The following is a 22,644-nucleotide window of genomic DNA, read 5'->3' as shown; positions in this document are numbered from 1 at the left end:
ATAATACGTGGTGAGAACTAAAGTCAAGGAAACAGACCGTGTGTAAGTCAATATTCATTCTTCCATATGTACTTGGAAGGTACATGTATATCTAAACCATCCACACAAATACAATACAGTTTTATTGCTATGTGGAAGTATTAACTAACAGATCTTAAAACCAGAAACTACAGTCACAATTCAAATTTACATCCAAGTAAAGTGCAATTTCAAAAACATTTTGACATATACGAAATAACCAGCACAAACAATAATTAATCACACAACATTCCTTAGAAAGACAAAGCGAAATGTTTTTAAAAAGCCTTTGCATGATATAAAAACGTGGTGAAAGCTCAGAAATTATGCTGTGGAAGTGTTTACTATATTAATTATCTGTGCTGTACCTGGAAGCTTTCAAATATCAAGGGAAGAGCAAAACATTCACTAGGAAGATCATACGTGTAATCATGTACACAAGAAAATTCATGTACACATACATGTAATCACGTACACAAGTAAATTTATGTACACATACATGTAATCACGTACACAAGTAAATTTTTGTACACATACATGTAATCGTGTACACAAGTAAATTCATGTACGCATACGTGTCATCATGTACACAAGAAAATTCACGTACATGTACGTGTAATCATGTACACAAGTAAATTCATGTAATTATGTACACACATATATTCATATACGTTTACATGTAATCATGTACACACATAAATTCATGTACATGTACCTGTAATCATGTACACAAGTAAATTCATGTACACATACATGTAATCCCGTACACAAGTAAATTCATGTACACGTATATGTAATCATGTACACAAGTAAATTCATGTACACATATGTCATCATGTACACAAGAAAATTCACGTACACGTACGTGTAATCATGTACACAAGTAAATTCATGTACACATATGTGTAATCACGTACACAAGTAAATTCATGTACACACAAGTAAATTCAAGTACATGTATGTGTAACCTTGTACACAAGTTAATTCATTTACACACAAGAAAATTCACGTACACGTACGTGTAATCATATACCCAAGTAAATTCACGTACATGTACATGCAATCATGTACACAAGTAAATTCATGTACACACAAGTAAATTCATGTACACATACGTGATCATGTACACAAGTAAATTCATGTACACGTGTGTAATCATGTACACAAGCAAATTCACGTACATATATGTGCAATCATGTACACAAAAACCCATGTACACGTACATGTAATCATGTACACAAGTCAATTCATGTATATTGTACAGTGTATGTTTTCTGTCTATTGTACACGCTACAGCCTTTGGACAAGAGCTGAACTTCTGCAACTGTGATCATAATTAACTCACACATGCAAAACAAACACTCACTGTGGAAAATCTCACAATTTACTAGGGAAGGGAGACAACTGTGACTGACATTAAATTCTTGATTGTGAATAAAGCAAAACTTCTATAATTTACAACCCTCTGTGGTGTAGGAAATATGAGGAAAAAAAAAGGCTTCGGACATAATACAGGGAGGAATACAAACATGATCATAGCTTCGTGCTATTCAGTTTCGTGCTATTCAGTTTCGTGCTATTCAGATCCTTGAAAACTATCATCACAAACACTGACATCTCGTTTCATCATATACATGTACACGTCTGATTTAGCATGAACTAGCTTTTTTCCTTACTTGTCAGGTAAAATAGTAAAATAGCTCACAACTGATATGCGCGTTTCTGCATTTGGCATCTATTTTAATCTTAAAGTATACACAATACACTTGTTTTTTTTTTATTCTTAACATGGAGTTTAGGCTGATGTGTCTTAACGCCTGTAAAACAAAATTCTGACTGCCCAAGCAATCAGTCTGGACATTAAGTAGCAATCAGTGTGTCACAACAACTCTGTGTGAGAGTGTGTGAGTGTGAGTGTACGGGGAAGGGGAAGCCCGAAAGCCCTTTTAATTTGGGACTATACTTGCACGCTACAAATGTGTCATATCTGCACAGTACATGCAAGTTTAATTGTGTACAGGTATAGGTACAGGTAGCATGTACAAGAATGTAGACCACCGATGTAACCACAAATATAAAACAAACAAAACTGTACCAAACCTGTCAAATATTAATATTATTTGAACAAGAAGAGGGCGGATCCATGCACATAGCTATAGGTAGGCACAAGGTCAAACACGTACTAGACTATGGGGGTCATGGTAAGTATTTTTAAGTTTGGCAAAATCCTAACAAACAGATTTGCAAATTTCCTGTTGCAGTCCTATTAAGAAATCTGCTCAGACATCATTCTGACAATGATGTAATGAAAATGTAGAAAATGTATTCGGTAGGCAGGTGTAACTATGTGCACATGCAGAATTCTACCTACATGTATCTCCTATTTTACTCACAGGTTTACACAACAACACTGTTTGGAGAATTTAATCACAAAAATACTGTCATATCACGGTCAGGGGATACTCAATGGTCAATAAATTTTATACAAGACACACTGAGCAACATTTCTAACCTAGACACTGGAAATATTGAATGGGCTGGAATTCTTGTGTTTAAAGGGAGGTAATTCACGTACCTCTCCAGCAAACAGGTGTTGGCCACATTCAGCCAAGCTGTCTCGATGTCTTTGTCTACTTTCAGATTTTGCTAAACATGCATGCACCTAATACTGCTTGTTATTTTGGATATCTTTTTGGTTCCCATAACAGAGACTAAAACAGGGAAACTATTAAATACTGATGTAATTCCAACAATTAGATAATAGGGTAAGATACTGTAAATTTGCTCTGAACTACTAAATAAACAAGAAATTGGTCACTTAGACATGTATAATATCACGTATTTTCAACTTAACGTAATCATAATCTCCACATTTCTGACTTTTTGTCTGTGTTATCCTTTAACTGAGTTAAGACCTATACTGGACATGCATAGTGCATATAACTGACATGATGTATGACATGGACTGAGTACAGTGGCTCTGGTTGTGATCACAATAATCTGTTCATCCCGCTTTACCCGCCCTACATTCTGCAAAGAGTCCTGCTCGAAAGTTTTCATTGGGCTTTGATATAATTCTCAATGTTATTTTCTTCAAAATCCATCTGTTGTGTTTTCATTTTTGCTATTGACCACAAAAAAAATTAAAAAAAAAAAACAAGTTTCCTTGTCCTATTTTTCTCTCATAATTCATATTACCGTTGTAACAGTAAAATGAACATTATATGCAGGTATTCTGCATACCTGGCCTCAGGTCGTTACAAAACATACAATGTACACATATGTATTAGATCGTATATACATATACGCTTACATTTACCCCTATTTTTGGCCCTGTTTTCGCTGTATAACTGCATGTACATGTATAGTAATATTTACCTTCATAATATCACAACACACTATGCTTGAATTTACATGTAAAGTACTGTACAATGAACAGATACTAAATATTATAGATAATGACATTGGTGCATCTCAGATAAATACATATATATCCGTATGTGCAACATTAATTTAATAGTGACAAATTAAATTAAGTTCAACAGATGTGTCTCACACATTAAAAAGGTTATCAAAAGAGGATGTTTTATAGAAGAACATAAATGAAAAAAAATCGGCGAAAAAAAAATGCTGCATAAGTTATTAACGATGAAAAAACCTGCATAAACTTTGTGTTTTGATCAGGAATTCATTATACTGCCTTCAAAGGTGTGCACTACTGTGCTACCTTTACTACATGTATATATGCCATACACATAATACTGCCATAACCTGAGTGCCTTTATAGCTGATTCACACAGGTTAACAATTAATTCCACCCTGTAGGGATGTGCATATACAAGTAGTTGATATGAACTTGAAAACCTTCATGCTGTGCTCCATTTTGTAGAAATACTGTGATAACATGGGACAATAAAAATCACTGCCCTACAGTGTGTCTTCAATTAATAACACCTGAAAATTTACATTACTGTCCCTGAATGTTTTACATTCACGGATGGGGACCGTGCATACAAGCTTTAACCAAAACAAAAAGGTTTTTCAAAGAAAGAGCGAGAGAGCTTGGGACAGCGATAGCTCCTAATACTCTGTGTACTTATAGGTAAATGTAAATATATAGGTGACACTAACACAGCCTTGCATTATTGATAAATGTGAATATCAGCCTCATCTGAAATAACAGACTGTCTCAGGTACTTCTTAAACATCCTGATGAAAGATGGGAGGATGGGTGAGTCATCATAGCGCACCAGGTGGGGGAAGGCCTTGCGGAAGTGGGCGGTGGCTTCATCCAGGTGGTAGTGCGGGATTTTCGAGAACAGGTGGTGGATTTGGTGCGTGCCTATAGTGTGGATGAAATAATGTGCCCAGCCGTAGTCCCGGTCCACCGAAGATAACTGCCCGCGAACAAAGTCCCACTTGGTATCGGAGTACCACGGCACATCCTCCTCTGTGTGGTGCAGGAAGGTGAAGATGACAACCCAAGTTCCAAACATAAGCGCGGGTATGACATAATGGCTGACCAATGCCCACAAGCCCATTGTCTGAGCGTAAAAAGCGAGAGCCATGCCCCATACAGTAACCAGAGCAATAGATATGGCACAGTCCAGGGAATGATTAGCATACATCTTGTGGAATATGTTGAGATGGCAAACCTGACGAGGGCTGTAACCACGGATGATGTAAGCGTACCAACCGAACCCAAGACCGAATCCTGGCAGCATTCTGCCGCCGGAATCATTCTTCTTACGAACTGGGTAGAACACTTCGTCCTTGTCGATGTTTCCCGTGTTCTTATGGTGATTTTTATGAGACAGTTTCCAGCAGTAGTATGGTACCATGAGAAATGCATGAAGGATATTACCCGCAATGTCATTAAGCAATGTGTACTTCGAAAACGAGCCGTGTCCACAGTCATGGCCCAGGACAAAGATTCCAGCCAACAAAGTTCCCTGGAAGAACCAGTAGAGTGGGGTTATGGCATAAACGATGTAGCTCGGCATCAGCCTTTCCAAGTAAATCAAACCACCGTAGAGCAGCCCCACGCCAAAGACATTCAGGACAACATAGTACAAGGATCTGGCAACTGACGGTTCAAAACAGTGTTTGGGCAGTGAGCGTCTAATTTCAACCAATGAAGGAAGCTCATCTGGCAGTGTTGAAATTCTCTGCTTTTTTTTCACCACAGGACCCAAAGAACTGGAGATGTTATTCTCTGATTGGTCTGTTTTTGGCCAATCATCGCGCAGCAAGGTGACAAGACAGGATTTCAACAGAAACCAGAGCCCAGCACTCCATTTACGCTGATCTGTACAAAGCATACCTTGGAAAAATAAAGAGAGAGAGAGTTCAAACAGACTTGACATCTACCAATTAACAGAACAACTACATTCATATTAATGTAGTAGTGGTATTTATCGCTTATACAATGGCCGTCACTTTTATTAGCGAAGGGAACCTACTTGCACTTGACAAGCAACTGTTGCACTACATGTAACTTACAGCAAATACAGATACAGTCAGATACAGCAGACTTATTTTCACCACAGAGGACACAGTGTGTATGGCAGATTGGTTAAAGGCAATGTGATCATGGGAGACCACCCAAAGAGCCAAATAAATGCTGTCAACGGATATTTGCCACAACAGCCCAGATACAGTACTTGAGAAAGTCCAACATTAAAACCTTCAACTATGAAAGCCAATAGCAACCATGTGTGCTTTCGTTCTTTCCACTGATTATTTATTCAGAAAAAAAAAGAGAAAGGATGAAACAACTATAGGATGTGGCAAAAGCATGAATGATCGCAACAAAACTGCGAAGAACGAAAATTATGAAAGTGCAAAGAAAAACAACAAGGTTTTGCCGCGCCACCACGCCTTGTTTTTTCATCTCACACTTTTTTACTTCTTTTCGTCGTTTTGTTCTTTCGACTTTTTATTCATATAGTACATATGAATGACAATGCGAAAAGCAAAAGGGTCAAATGGGCATGACTTCATCAAAACTCGCACTTTTGGTTTTAAATCGCTCTGTACATGAGGAGCCGGAATGCAAAAGATGGAAAGGTGTGGTATTCAATACATTCGTATTTCTTTAATGCAGACAAATGTGTAACATGCATGTACATCATCTAGCTACAGTGTAACATGCATTTACATCATCTAGCTATAGTGTAATATGCATGTAGATCATCTAGCTACACTGTAACATGCATGTACATCATCTAGCTACACTGTAACATGCATGTACATCATATAGCTACACTGTAACTTGCATGTAGATCAACTAGCTACAGTGTAACATGCATGTACATCATCTAGCTACAGTGTAACATGCATGTAGATCATCTAGCTACACTGTAACATGCATGTACATCATCTAGCTACACTGTAACATGCATGTACATCATCTATCTACACTGTAACATGCATGTACATCATCTAGCTACACTGTAACATGCATGTACATCATCTAGCTACACTGTAACATGCATGTACATCATCTAGCTACACTGTAACATGCATGTACATCATCTAGCTACACTGTAACATGCATGTAGATCTGTATACTGTTCCCCGCCATCTAGCTACAGTGTAACATGCATCTACATCTGTATACTGTTCCCGGCCATCTAGCTCCAGTGTAACATGCATGTAGATCTGTATGCTGTTCCCCGCCATCTAGCCCCAGTCTAACATGCATGTAGATCTGTATACTGTTCCCCGCCATCTAGCTACAGTGTAACATGCATGTACATCTGTATACTGTTCCCCGCCATCTAGCTACAGTGTAACATGAATGTACATCTGTATACTGTTCCCCACCATCTAGCTCCAGTGTAACATGTATGTAGATCTGTATATCGTCCCAAGCCATCTAGCTACAGTGTAACATGTATGTAGATCTGTATACTGTTCCCGGCCATCCAGCTACAGTGTAACATGTATGTAGATCTGTATACTGTTCCCCACCATCTAGCTACAGTGTCACATGCATGTACATCTGTATACTGCTCCCTGCCATCTAGCTACAGTGAAACATGTATGTAGATCTGTATACTGTTCCCGGCCATCTAGCTACAGTGTAACATGTATGTAGATCTGTATACTGTTCCCCGCCATGTAGCTACAGTGTAACATGCATGTATATCTGTATACTGCTCCCTGCCATCTAGCTACAGTGTAACATGTATGTAGATCTGTATACTGTTCCCGGCCATCTAGCTACAGTGTAACATGTATGTACATCTGTATACTGCTCCCTGCCATCTAGCTACAGTGTAACATGCATGTACATCTGTATACTGCTCCCTGCCATCTAGCTACAGTGTAACATGTATGTAGATCTGTATACTGATCCCCGCCATCTAGATACAGTGTAACATGTATGTACATCTGTATACTGTTCCCCACCATCTAGCTACAGTGTAACATGTATGTAGATCTGTATATCGTCCCAAGCCATCTAGCTACAGTGTAACATGTATGTAGATCTGTATACTGTTCCCGGCCATCTAGCTACAGTGTAACATGTATGTAGATCTGTATACTGTTCCCCACCATCTAGCTACAGTGTAACATGCATGTACATCTGTATACTGCTCCCTGCCATCTAGCTACAGTGTAACATGTATGTAGATCTGTATACTGTTCCCGGCCATCTAGCTACAGTGTAACATGTATGTAGATCTGTATACTGTTCCCGGCCATCTAGCTACAGTGTAACATGCATGTACATCTGTATACTGTTCCCCGCCATCTAGCTACAGTGTAACATGTATGTAGATATGTATATCGTTCCAAGCCATCTAGCTACAGTGTAACATGTATGTAGATCTGTATACTGTTCCCGGCCATCTAGCTACAGTGTAACATGTATGTAGATCTGTATACTGTTCCCGGCCATCTAGCTACAGTGTAACATGTATGTAGATCTGTATACTGTTCCCGGCCATCTAGCTACAGTGTAACATGCATGTACATCTGTATACTGTTCCCCGCCATCTAGCTACAGTGTAACATGTATGTACATCTGTATACTGTTCCCCGCCATCTAGCTAAAGTGTAACATGTATGTAAATCTGTATACTGTTCCCCGCCATCTAGCTACAGTGTAACATGTATGTACATCTGTATACTGTTCCCCGCCATCTAGCTACAGTGTAACATGTATGTACATCTGTATACTGTTCCTGGCCATCTAGCTACAATGTAACATGTATGTAGATCTGTATACTGTTCCCCGCCATCTAGCTACAGTGTAACATGTATGTAGATATGTATATCGTTCCAAGCCATCTAGCTACAGTGTAACATGTATGTACATCTGTATACTGTTCCCGGCCATCTAGCTACAGTGTAACATGTATGTAGATATGTATATCGTTCCAAGCCATCTAGCTACAGTGTAACGTGTATGTAGATCTGTATACTGTTCCCGGCCATCTAGCTACACTGTAACATGTATGTACATCTGTATACTGTTCCCGGCCATCTAGCTACAGTGTAACATGTATGTAGATATGTATACTGTTCCCTGCCATCTAGCTACAGTGTAACATGTATATACATCTGTATACTGTTCCCCGCCATCTAGCTACAGTGTAACATGTATGTAGATATGTATATCGTTCCAAGCCATCTAGCTACAGTGTAACATGTATGTACATCTGTATACTGTTCCCGGCCATCTAGCTACAGTGTAACATGTATGTACATCTGTATACTGCTCCCTGCCATCTAGCTACAGTGTAACATGCATGTACATCTGTATACTGTTCCCCGCCATCTAGCTCCAGTGTAACATGCATGTACATCTGTATACTGTTCCCGGCCATCTAGCTACAGTGTAACATGTATGTACATCTGTATACTGTTCCCGGCCATCTAGCTACAGTGTAACATGTATATACATCTGTATACTGTTCCCGGCCATCTAGCTACAGTGTAACATGTATGTACATCTGTATACTGTTCCCCGCCATCTAGCTACAGTGTAACATGTATGTACATCTGTATACTGTTCCCTGCCATCTAGCTACAGTGTAACATGTATATACATCTGTATACTGTTCCCCGCCATCTAGCTACACTGTAACATGCATGTACATCTGTATACTGTTCCCCGCCATCTAGCTCCAGTGTAACATGTATGGACATTTCTATACTGTTCCCTGCCATCTAGCTACAGTGTAACATGTATGTACATCTGTATATTGTTCCCCGCCATGTAGCTACAGTGTAACATGCATGTACATCTGTATACTGTTCCCCGCCATCTAGCTACAGTGTAACATGTATGTACATCTGTATACTGCTCCCTGCCATCTAGCTACAGTGTAACATGTATGTAGATCTGTATACTGTTCCCCGCCATCTAGCTACAGTGTAACATGCATGTACATCTGTATAATGTTCCCCGCCATCTAGCTACAGTGTAACATGTATGTACATCTGTATACTGTTCCCGGCCATCTAGCTACAGTGTAACATGTATGTAGATATGTATACTGTTCCCAGCCATCTAGCTACAGTGTAACATGTATGTACATCTGTATATTGTTCCCCGCCATGTAGCTACAGTGTAACATGCATGTACATCTGTATACTGTTCCCCGCCATCTATCTACAGTGTAACATGTATGTACATCTGTATACTGTTCCCGGCCATCTAGCTACAGTGTAACATGTATGTAGATCTGTATACTGTTCCCAGCCATCTAGCTACAGTGTAACATGTATGTACATCTGTATATTGTTCCCCGCCATGTAGCTACAGTGTAACATGTATGTACATCTGTATACTGTTCCCGGCCATCTAGCTACAGTGTAACATGTATGTACATCTGTATACTGTTCCCGGCCATCTAGCTACAGTGTAACATGTATGTACATCTGTATACTGTTCCCGGCCATCTAGCTACAGTGTAACATGTATGTACATCTGTATACTGTTCCCGGCCATCTAGCTACAGTGTAACATGTATGTAGATCTGTATACTGTTCCCCGCCATCTAGCTACAGTGTAACATGCATGTACATCTGTATACTGCTCCCTGCCATCTAGCTACAGTGTAACATGTATGTAGATCTGTATACTGTTCCCCGCCATCTAGCTACAGTGTAACATGCATGTACATCTGTATACTGCTCCCTGCCATCTAGCTACAGTGTAACATGTATATAGATCTGTATACTGTTCCCGGCCATCTAGCTACAGTGTAACATGTATGTAGATCTGTATACTGTTCCCGGCCATCTAGCTACAGTGTAACATGTATGTACATCTGTATATTGTTCCCCGCCATCTAGCTACAGTGTAACATGTATGTACATCTGTATACTGTTCCCGGCCATCTAGCTACAGTGTAACATGTATGTACATCTGTATACTGTTCCCGGCCATCTAGCTACAGTGTAACATGTATGTACATCTGTATACTGTTCCCGGCCATCTAGCTACAGTGTAACATGTATGTACATCTGTATACTGTTCCCGGCCATCTAGCTACAGTGTAACATGTATGTAGATCTGTATACTGTTCCCCGCCATCTAGCTACAGTGTAACATGCATGTACATCTGTATACTGCTCCCTGCCATCTAGCTACAGTGTAACATGTATGTAGATCTGTATACTGTTCCCCGCCATCTAGCTACAGTGTAACATGCATGTACATCTGTATACTGCTCCCTGCCATCTAGCTACAGTGTAACATGTATATAGATCTGTATACTGTTCCCGGCCATCTAGCTACAGTGTAACATGTATGTAGATCTGTATACTGTTCCCGGCCATCTAGCTACAGTGTAACATGTATGTACATCTGTATATTGTTCCCCGCCATCTAGCTACAGTGTAACATGCATGTACATCTGTATACTGTTCCCCGCCATCTAGCTACAGTGTAACATGTATGTACATCTGTATACTGTTCCCGGCCATCTAGCTACAGTGTAACATGTATGTACATCTGTATACTGTTCCCCACCATCTAGCTACAGTGTAACATGCATGTAGATCTGTATACTGTTCCCGGCCATCTAGCTACAGTGTAACATGTCTGTAGATCTGTATACTGTTCCCTGCCATCCAGCTACAGTGTAACATGCATGTACATCTGTATACTGTTCCCCGCCATCTAGCTACAGTGTAACATGTATGTACATCTGTATACGGTTCCCGGCCATCTAGCTACAGTGTAACATGTATGTACATCTGTATACTGTTCCCGGCCATCTAGCTACAGTGTAACATGTATGTAGATATGTATATCGTTCCAAGCCATCTAGCTACAGTGCAACATGTATGTACATCTGTATACTGTTCCCCGCCATCTAGCTACAGTGTAACATGTATGTAGATCTGTATACTGTTCCCGGCCATCTAGCTACAGTGTAACATGTATGTAGATATGTATATAGTTCCAAGCCATCTAGCTACAATGTAACGCTTCGCAGCAAGTTTATAACTGATTAGATTTACATGTACCCCATGGAAGCAGCATGTCATGCATGTACAGTGTATTTATATTGGAATACTCCACAATTATTGAAAATTCTAGTACAATGTTAATAAATATATGTACATAAAGTGGACTATGTCCAAAGTATTCTATAATGTATAGCCTGAGCAATCGATCCACAGGTCTTTTTGACCACTCCACTTAACAGTAGTTTCTTTGGTTGAATACACCCATGCCATTTCCATGGTATTCTGCTGAAATATTTGTTCACCTTGTCTCCTACATGTACTTGCGACTAGCACAAAGTTTTAGTTCTGCTGACCATCCAGGTCTTGGGGAAGTACTTGGAGTAAGGCTCACAGTGGATGTTGGCTATCATGAGCCATGCACTGCCAGGAAATGGAATGTCATGTGTGGCAGCCCCCTAGGGAAATCTTCATAGTGATGTACTATGGTGTGGATTTAGTACTATATATGCATTTCCCTGCCGCTGGCGATTATATCCCAAATGACATTTTTCTTTCTGGTGTATACCTATATAATAATACATGGATTTAACTCAGTGCTTTTCCCACCTATCAAAATGGTGGCTACAGGCAATATTGGAAAAATACAATCCTCGCATTATTGACAAAAAATGCTTTTCTCAATGGCACAATTCATAAACTCTCACCAATGCAGTCACTGTGAGTTCAAGTCCACCTCACGCTGGCTTCCTTTCTGGTATGAAGGAAGGTACGCCAGCAAACTGCAGATGGTCGTACCTCCCTCCATAATGTTGATCCCACCACAGAAGTGAAATATTTTTGAATATGGCATAAAACACTGATCAAATAAGTAAATACATATCATATCATATGCTGGCCTAAATTTATGAGAATGTGTCTGGGCTACATATATGATCAGATCAAAACTTGATCAGAATGTGCTACACTTTGTGTGATAACAATGACATACATATCAAAACTTGATATGTATGAAAACGACATATGTATCATGAAGCAAAGACAAAAAAATAAAATCGACTCGCTTTATGCATGTATCTTGGCTCTGCTATATATTGGGAGCTGGATCTTAGCTGTCTCTGTGCCGCTAACAATCCTCCCCCCTCCCCAACCCCACCACCAACACCCCACCCTACAGTGACACACACCACCAACCCACAGACTCAAAGAAGAACACTATTATTAACATTATGTTTAAATCAAAAGAATCTTTATAGAGTTACACATAATACCAGGACAGCCAGTGCTCTATACATTGGTCTACTTCTGTACAATGTACATGGATTTCTTAGTTATTTCCGAACTTTTCTGTGACAATGGCTTCCGATTAAAATCTCGAACAGCTGCCAGAGGTCCCTCAGGTATCAACACAAGAGAGCTCAATGACAAATGAGCAATGAAGTTTAATTATAACCATTATGGCATGATTCCTGGTAGATTAAGATGTGGGTGCTCCTCACATCTGGTGCATTGTATGAATCTATACACATACCTGCACAGAGTATACACAAAAGTATACATGTCAGAAATTATCATCTTTCAAAACCATACTCTGAAGCAATCACTGATCAAGGTGCATGTTATACCTTAATATTAAAGCAGAGATCACATAACACACCCTTACCATGCATATGGATCCAGTGCCATCCCTGCTGCATGCATCATGCTCTGTAGTTCTCAGTACTACCATTACACTTATTCACAGCTCTTTGTTATTCATCATATGAAAATTCTAATATAAATTCATCAGTTCATGCCATTGCCATGGTAACAAGCACACCTATTGATACAGCATTGATTATTCAGCTGGAATCATGGTTAGGTATGAAAAGAAATTGAGGGCTTGGAGGAGACTTTTTTGTGCTTTTAGGGGTGGGGGTTGGGGTGGAGAGAAGCAGGGGGTGGTGGTAGTGGTGGGGATTCCTTTGTTATCAGTTAAGCCTAATTACACACAAGAAATGATTACATAAGCCCCCAATCAGCGACTGACAACTTGACAAATTACTGACATCTGTGATATTTCCACCTTACTCCAGCAACATGCACATACATGTATGGCTTTACCTCCTCTTCACAAAACTTATTACACAGTGTAAGTGCAGGCCTAAAGAAACCGACCAAACAAAAAACACTACCGTTAACATTTAAAGGAAATTCCAGGTTACCATTCACTTCAGTATACTTATGAGCTCTTATGAGAGTTAAACATAAGCTGACCGTCATTATGAAGGCCCAAGTGAAAAATTCTTCACTGTGCAGTTTAATAACAATCAGATAAGACAAATAAATCTATCAAAATCACAATTAAACACTTCAGACTAGGGTAGGGTGCAGTCAACAAGAATCAGAGTTCCCATCCATAATACAGACAATGTTTATCAAGGACTCAAGGATCTAATGTACCTGATTTTCCTCCACATTCAAGGATCATTCATTTAAGTACAAACCTTTATGTAGAGATCAATGGATGCTATTTGGGTAATTCATTTATCAGTCCATTTCAACCATAATTTTAAATTTGAATTTTTTCAAGGTCTCAAAAACACCTGAATAAAATTCAAGTAAATGGCAGCCTATAAGTTGACCCCAAGATAGGACCCCTGCTTGCACTGCGTTTTTCTGTATTATTACACCCCAATAGCACCCGATATATACATGTAGGGGGGCTCGAAGAACAAGGTGTTAGGGGTTGTGTTCAAGTCATTTTTTCGGCTGGAAACAGTGAAGACGAAGCCACTGTAACATGTAATGATACACTGCATGTCAATTACGACATCGGACATGTTGCTTTACGGAAGCATTGAGTAATAAAGGCTCGACTCAAATTGGTGTGCTCGTCAACATGTGTCTTTAAGGTAGTCCAGTCATCACGTTATAGCCACCAGACAGCAGTAAAGACTTCCGATAAATACAAATGTTGATTTTATGTGTATTACACAGCTGACAATAGTTTAAAACAAAAAACAAACTTACTGGCCAATAATGACCCACTTTTCACGGATTTTAAACAAGGATAGTTTCTGATAGTTGGGGTTTGACAGTAGGAAGTAAGAAAATGCCTAGTGCACGTGTGCTGACATTTGTTTACGCTGAAGCACACAGAGCATTGCTCAGTGCCCCTATAGTGCTTAGTTTCTAAAGTACTCTGGTTCTAAATTAACAAAGGCCATACTAACTGTGTATGAGCAGATCATACCATCAGCTTATTTCAAAACAAACTTATGGGATATAAGTAAATGCCTGTGATTAAACCAACAAAATAACTTTGAATGGAAAAGATGGAATTTATATGCCTCAAGAAGCAATTCAAGAAATAGTTCACAGCTGATTATTTGTGAAGAGATTACAGCACTTGCTTGGGCAATGTAATGCGACAGTAGAAAATAAAAAATTGTTAATATTTAGGTAAAATAATTGATAAATATGACACAAACATTAATTTCTTCTAGGGCAAATATTTACAGGGTGGACTTCAGCAAAGAATATCTGACGTAATTCTGAGTTACAAATGAAAACTTCCAAACACTTTTTCTTTGTTACATATTAATCAAAGCAGAAATATTTTTGTGGAACCGGTTTCTGGAAAATCAAAATGAGGTACCCAAATAGCTGAACTTTTGCATTTTTTACATTTAATTTTGCAACTTATACCGCCGAAATTGGCCATTAATTCTTAAATGATATAATTATTATATTAGTATTATAAAATAATGTCTATATATTTCGTAGAGAAACACCAATGAATTATTTTTGGACTTGGTTAGAGCCTCAAAAAGAGAGGTAATTTTTGGCTATTTTCTGAAAATTACGTTTTTAATGAGGTGCATACATTCCAGTTGGTCGTGCACAAATTAGTCTCCTTGCTGAATTATGAAGAATGTGTATTTCAAATACACATATGTTGGGTTTTCCAAACATATAGTTTGTTGTGGTTTCTATTCATTTTAAAAATCATTTGGGTATGCTGCTCACAATGCCAATAACACATAAAGTAAAAAAAAATCAGAACCGCGGTAATATCAATGAATCTTCTAACTTCACTACGTGAAAACATATATATGTAAATCAATGTTGGGGAAATTTACACGTACACTGCCTACATCCACTGAAGTCCTACACCATGTGCGGTTTTACAGTTCTCATTAAGATACATGCTTTATAAACAATGATTGCTGCGTAGAGCAAACATTACATTCCACGTCAATTTTGATGATCTTTGCCAAATTTGCCTGAGTATCGATTGATGGGAAATTTTGTGCCGCGGCACAAAGAATGATAGAGAAAATCGTTCCACCATTATTATTTCTGGAGACCATTTACTGCTTTTGACAGCCACAAAGCACCGTGGTTTGGCACAACACCACTTCGAAACTCCCCACGATTCAAAACCCTTCTCATACGCACCTTTCCGTGAGGTATTCTTGCGCTGTCTTTCAGAGCTGTTTCTGGGAGAAATGCGCTGGGAGAATTCCGCGCAAAGTACCACAAACTGACAGCACGATCACCGTGTTCCTGTCTTGTCGTCCTCTTCCGTAAGGATGCTTCTCTGCAGAAGACAGCACGCGACTGTCCAGTCTAAACTAATCCATAAATTATTTCCGTCCCTGGCTGCCAAGTTGCCTTTGGCGGATTTGTTCCACCGCTAATTATAGTGCGCATTGCGGATTCATGAAGATGTGAAAAATTCATACCATTTGCAGCCGAGATATAATTAATAAGCGAAATGTATGCGAGGCAAACTTGTAGAATGGATTTGTTGGCACCTGGATGACATTACCTCTGCGCCATTATAATTTAAGCTCTCCCTTAATCATGTCAATTAGGGGGCCTCCGTGGCTCAGTTGGTGAGCGCGCTAGCGCAGCGTAATGACACAGGAGCCTCTCACCAATGCGGTCGCTGTGAGTTCAAGTCCAACTCATGATGGCTTCCTCTCCGGCCGTACGTGGGCTGGTAATCCAGCAACCTGCGGATGGTCGTGGGTCTTCCCGGTTTCCTTCCCACCATAATGCTGGCGGCCGTCGTAAGAGTGTGTGCGCGCGCGTGTGTATGTACGTGTGTGTGTGTATGAATGCTTGCAACAAATTAATTAATCCTTTTAAAATATAGGGACCTACACATATCTCTCCGGCCATCTTGCTTAATTGTGATGCGTGCGTAGATGCATATGCAAAAGCATCACGACTGATTAAACATTCGAAAAAATTTAGCCTATAAAATCTATTAGAACACATCCCCTACCTATCGCCTACCCAACTCGTGGGTAAAAGAGTTATTCCAACATTCAGTGTCTTGATTAGAGTTGAAAAAACTCCCTATGAGTTCCTCAGCTCTGATAGTATGGTCCATAAAGCCCTTCTCAGAATATAAATGTTTGAACGCCTATAAAAAAATAAATGAAAGTATATTTAAGTATAGTTTTAAGTTGTCTATTTAGTGACTCCTACCTCGATTTTTAGAGATCTTTTCTTTTAAGATACGTTGTTTATCAAGTAGGGTTTTTTTAAATGTTTTATTTATTCTACATCAGAGATTTGCTTCCACGGAGAAAAATGCACATTGGTATTTGTCATCCAGGTACTAAACAAATATCATTATTACGTAAAATTCTGAACGAACCAGTTTTAGTCCGATTCCAACACGTAACAGTCCCTGCATGGATGATATATTCACTCAGGTGGTACTATAATAGTGCTTCTTAACAAGACAGATCCGTAACTTGCTGATTCGAACCCATGAACCATGCATATACCGGTAGCCTACTTATTTTTGGTGCAGAATAGATCTGTTGTACCGACGACAAACGATTAAGTTTGTCCCCAAACATTTAATCCTCCATACAGGCGTGTACATTACAGACACAGGTAAATCTGTAATCTACCTGTTATCTGTGATAAGATGCCACGCAGAACTGTGGTTTTTCAGAAATCGCGGAATTATCGTTTGTCGATTAGCTAGGTCTGCCGGCTCGTAGAGATGAAGCTACAGAAACTGATGAAAGAAATACAGTGTGCTTCGATTCAGTGTTCGGTCGATGACTGGGAACGTTGTCAATTCCACCCGCTTTATTGAACCCCTCAGTGACGGGCTAAGCTGGGGCCATTTTTGGATGCGGGCGAGAAGGTTGAGGGGGAACAGATCAAGCTAACTGAGTGTCAATAAGCTATTTTTAGAACGCGACCATGTAGCGATGGACAAGTATCGTAGCGCGATTCGAAATGATTATAGCGAGCACCTTGCACATGGGCGAATATTGCCGTCTGGCTTGATCAGCACAAACACAGGCTTTATCTATCCTCGGCCGAGTACATAGGCCTACAAGTCTATGTACCAGTAAGCCTTAGATCTATGCCATTCAGCCATACATACATTTCTATGTAGAAGCTAAGCCTTAGGTCTTTACCATGCAGCCAAACATACAGGTCTTTGTAGAAGCTAAGCCTTAGGTCTATACCATACAACCAAACATACAGGGCTGTGTAGAAGCTAAGCCTAAGGTCTATACCATGCAGCCACACATACAGATCTATGTAGAAGCTAAGTCTAAGGTCTATACCATACAACCAAACATACAGATCTATGTAGAAGCAAAACCTTAATTATAGTGCGCATTGCGGATTCATGAAGCTGCGAAAAAATCATACCATTTGCAGCCGAGATATAACTAATAAGAATGGATTTGTTGGCACCTGGGTGACATTACCTCTGCGCCATTATAATTTAAGCTCTCCCTTCATCATGTCAATTAGGGAACCTCCGTGGCTCAGTTGGTTAGCGCGCTAGCGCAGCGTAATGACACAGAAGCCTTTCACCAATGCGGTCGCTGTGAGTTCAAGTCCAACACATGCTGGCTTCCTCTCCGGCCGTACGTGGGCTGGTAATCCAGCAACCTCACACACACGTGTGTGGTCGTGGGTTTCCCCCGGGGTCTTCCCCGATTTCCTCCCACCATAATGCTGGCCGCCGTGGTAAGAGTGTGTGTGCGTGCGTGCATGTGTGTGTGTGTGTGTGTGTGTGTGTGTGTGTGCATGCATGCAACAAAGCCTTAGCTCTATGCCATACAGCCATACAAACAGGTCTGTGTAGAAGCTAAGCCTTAGGTCTATGTCATGCAGCCATACATACAGGTCTATGTGGAAAGTAAGCCTTAGGTCTATGCCATATGTAGCCATACATACAGGTCTATGTAGAAGATAAACCTTAGGTCTATGCCATATGTAGCCAAACATACAGGTCTGTGTAGAAGGTAAGCCTTAGGTCTATGCCATGCAGCCATACATACAGGTCTGTGTGGAAGGTAAGCCTTAGGTCTATGTCATATGTAGCCATACATACAGGTCTGTGTAGAAGCTAAGCCTTAGGTCTATGCCATGCAGCCATACATACAGGTCTGTGTAGAAGCTAAGCCTTAGGTCTATCCCATGCAGCCATACATACATACAGGTCTGTGTGGAAGGTAAGCCTTAGGTCTATGCCATATGTAGCCATACATACAGGTCTGTGTAGAAGCTAAGCCTTAGATCTATGCCATATGCAGCCATACATACAGGTGTATATAGAAGCTAAGCCTTAGGTCTATGCCACACGCAGCCATACATACAGGTCTGTGTGGAAGGTAAGCCTTAGGTCTATGCCATATGTAGCTATACATACAGGTCTGTGTAGAAGCTAAGCCTTAGGTCTATGCCATATGTAGCCATACATACAGGTCTGTGTGGAAGGTAAGCCTTAGGTCTATGCCATATGTAGCCATACATACAGGTCTGTGTAGAAGCTAAGCCTTAGGTCTATGCCATATGTAGCTATACATACAGGTCTGTGTAGAAGTTAGGCCTTAGGTCTATGCCATATGTAGCCATACATACAGGTCTGTGTAGAAGCTAAGCCTTAGGTCTATGCCATGCAGCCATACATACAGGTCTGTGTAGAAGCTAAGCCTTAGGTCTATGCCATATGTAGCCATACATATAGGTCTGTGTAGAAGCTAAGCCTTAGGTCTATGCCATATGTAGCCATACATACAGGTCTATGTGGAAAGTAAGCCTTAGGTCTATGCCATATGTAGCCATACATACAGGTCTGTATAGAAGCTAAGCCTTAGGTCTATGCCATATGTAGCCATACATACAGGTCTGTGTAGAAGCTAAGCCTTAGGTCTATGCCATGCAGCCAAACATATAGGTCTGTGTAGAAGCTAAGCCTTACGTCTATTCCATATGTAGCCATACATACAGGTCTGTAGAAGCTAAGCCTTAGGTCTATGCCATATGCAGCCATACATACAGGTCTGTGTGGAAGCTAAGCCTTAGATCTATGCCATACATACAGATTTGTGTAGAAGGTAAGCCTTAGGGCTATGCCATGCAGCCATACATACAGATCTGTGTAGAAGCTAAGCCTTAGGTCTATGCCATATGCAGCCATACATACAGGTCTATGTAGAAGCTAAGCCTTAGGTCTATGCCATATGCAGCCATACATACAGGTCTATGTAGAAGCTAAGCCTTAGGTCTATACGATGTGCAGCCATACATACAGGTCTGTGTAGAAGCTAAGCCTTAGGTCTATACCATATGTAGCCATACATACGTCTATGTAGAAGCTAAGCCTTAGGTCTATACCATATGCAGCCACACATACGTCTATGTAGAAGCTAAGCCTTAGGTCTATGCCATATGTAGCCATACATATAGGTCTATGTAGAAGCTAAGCCTTAGGTCTATGCCATGCAGCCATACATACAGGTCTGTGTGGAAGCTAAGCCTTAGGTCTATGCCATGCAGCCATACATACAGGTCTGTGTAGAAGCTAAGCCTTAGGTCTATACCATATGTAGCCATACATACGTCTATGTAGAAGCTAAGCCTTAGGTCTATACCATATGCAGCCATACATACGTCTATGTAGAAGCTAAGCCTTAGGTCTATGCCATATGTAGCCATACATATAGGTCTATGTAGAAGCTAAGCCTTAGGTCTATGCCATTCAGCCATACATACAGGTCTGTGTGGAAGCTAAGCCTTAGGTCTATGCCACTTGTAGCCATACACACAGGTCTATGTAGAAGCTAAGCCTTAGGTCTATGCCATATGCAGCCATACATACAGGTCTGTGTGGAAGCTAAGCCTTAGGTGTATGCCATGCAGCCAGATATTTATCCACCGTCCATGTGATACAGATGAGTACACACTGAAATTTCTAATTCCAAGTACTATTCTATGGAAATTGCATTGTCTGTCTACCTTAATCCCAGGTATAAGGTAGGCCTGCAGAGTCGTACACAGTCAGATTAACAAAAACACATATGAGCATATAAGGTTGGAATGAAAAAGGAATCACTAAGACAGTTCTGTTTAGGTAGCGGGGGTGAGGTTGTGAGCTCAATTTTTGACAAGCCATTTTGAGGAAATTTTGAGATACTGTCATTTTATTCATTTTAAAAAGCTTTAAAGAGTCTTTTAAAGACTCTCGGGAATTCTGTAGGCCTATAGGCCTACTCCAGGTTTTTTTTAATAAGCAACACATATCATATTCCCACATAAGCTGCTGGAGCAGATGGACCCGGGTTTCCTGAAAACAAAAAAATGATCTCACTTCACACAGAAAACATAGGAATAATATTAATTTTGGTGGGTTTTTTTAAGTTGTTTTAAAAATACAAAGATCTTATCTGATGGCCAATTTTAAAGTAATGTCAAAAAGCGTTATTCCTCATATTTAAATTAAGTGACAGTGAGAAATAGAAAACAATGAAAAAATTCTTGTAGTCATACAGGAACGCATGTGAAATGGCTGTTGTTGTTACTTTAATGTAATTTGTCATGATGAAGTATTAAATGTTCTCTTAACCAATGCTCTCAACTAGCTTTAACGCCTTACAAAACAAAAACATCTCACATTTCAGTAACCAGTTCTATACACTATACGATATGAAAAATACCAAATCAATGTAAGTAGTTGTTAATATAACAAGGAAACAGGGTTAATATAAATAGCATTTAAAACATTAATGAAACTGCAAAAAAACTTGCGATGACTAAGAAATAAAGGCATATTCTTATTAAACAAAAAGTAAACATAAAATCCAATACAAATGCAGAAAACAGTGTTTTATGAAATCAACACCTGTCTATACGTCTATATATGGTATGATTCAGAGTTTCGTGGCCCACGTGGCCTGGAGAGAATAAGGAAACCTGGCGGCGCATGTGTGTTAGAATACGTCGAACTTCCAACTGTGCTACACTCACCCTGCAAATAAGCTCCAAAAACAACATTGCCACTATGTAAAGTAACAAAACTGCACGCATAAAAATCCCAGCTCACAACACGTTTTGACTACCTTACGGAGTTGACGAGGCGTTTTTCATTTGTCTCGCAATGTATTTGTGAAAAACACCCGAATACGCAAGTTAGGACATGTCATGCACATATACCTGTTAAAAATAGGTCATTTAAATATAACAGCTCTATCCATCCGATGCAGTTTTGTTTAGATCCTTAGTTGACGTGATTATAGTTAGTCGGTCGTCCCTTAACGAAAGCACTACAAGAAGTACTGTCATTTTGGAACAAGAACTGTTGTGCAATTGCAAAAAAAATTCAGGGGTCGACTGTATGTAGGTACTTAAAAACTCTAAACGTCTCTTTGAAGAACTAGACGCTCTAGTACACATACCGTTTATGAACATATCTACTTGGGATTCTATGCTACTATTCCTCATAGGGATTTAATAGATAGAATTTCATCAATAATTGTTACGGTATTAAGTAAAATCGGTCAGCGCTATATTAACGTCAGAGGCAATAAAGCCTTGCTCAGTTCCTCTACATACAAGGGTTACCATTCAATGGATGTTTTGGCATGTTTATTGAGTTGCTTGAATTACTCATTAATAACATCTGTGTGCAACTCGGGGAAATCATATGACAACAGTGTATAGGTATTCTGATGGGTACAAATTGTGCCCCCTTTTTTCCGACCTATACCTGTTCTCATATAAATACGAATATCTGCAGAAACTATTAAGGAGTAATCCTCACCAGGCCCGATCTTTCTCTTTCACTGAACGGTATATTGATGATCTGCTGGCTTTAAACAATCCATATATAGTAAAGGCTGTGAAAATATTTAGCCACCTTCACTGAATTTAAAG

At 39.8% G+C, this 22,644-nt stretch overlaps 1 protein-coding gene across 1 annotated transcript; it reads right to left on the bottom strand.

Moving 5' to 3' along the window:
• Window positions 1-3,342: 3,342 nt before the first annotated feature.
• Window positions 3,343-16,016, bottom strand: LOC135479498 (sn-1 acyl-lipid omega-3 desaturase (ferredoxin)-like). The gene is made up of 2 exons (XM_064759360.1): window positions 15,895-16,016; window positions 3,343-5,341 (listed from the first exon to the last, which is right to left on the bottom strand). Exon 2 carries the CDS (start codon window positions 5,337-5,339, stop codon window positions 4,161-4,163), a length of 1,179 nt encoding a protein of 392 aa, XP_064615430.1. The 5' UTR covers window positions 5,340-5,341; window positions 15,895-16,016; the 3' UTR covers window positions 3,343-4,160.
• Between the last annotated feature and the right edge of the window lie 6,628 nt (window positions 16,017-22,644).

This window comes from Liolophura sinensis, chromosome 12 (assembly GCF_032854445.1).
Source record: "Liolophura sinensis isolate JHLJ2023 chromosome 12, CUHK_Ljap_v2, whole genome shotgun sequence".
NCBI classification, from domain to species: domain Eukaryota; kingdom Metazoa; phylum Mollusca; class Polyplacophora; order Chitonida; family Chitonidae; genus Liolophura; species Liolophura sinensis.
This window is presented reverse-complemented; position numbering and strand designations above follow the sequence as displayed.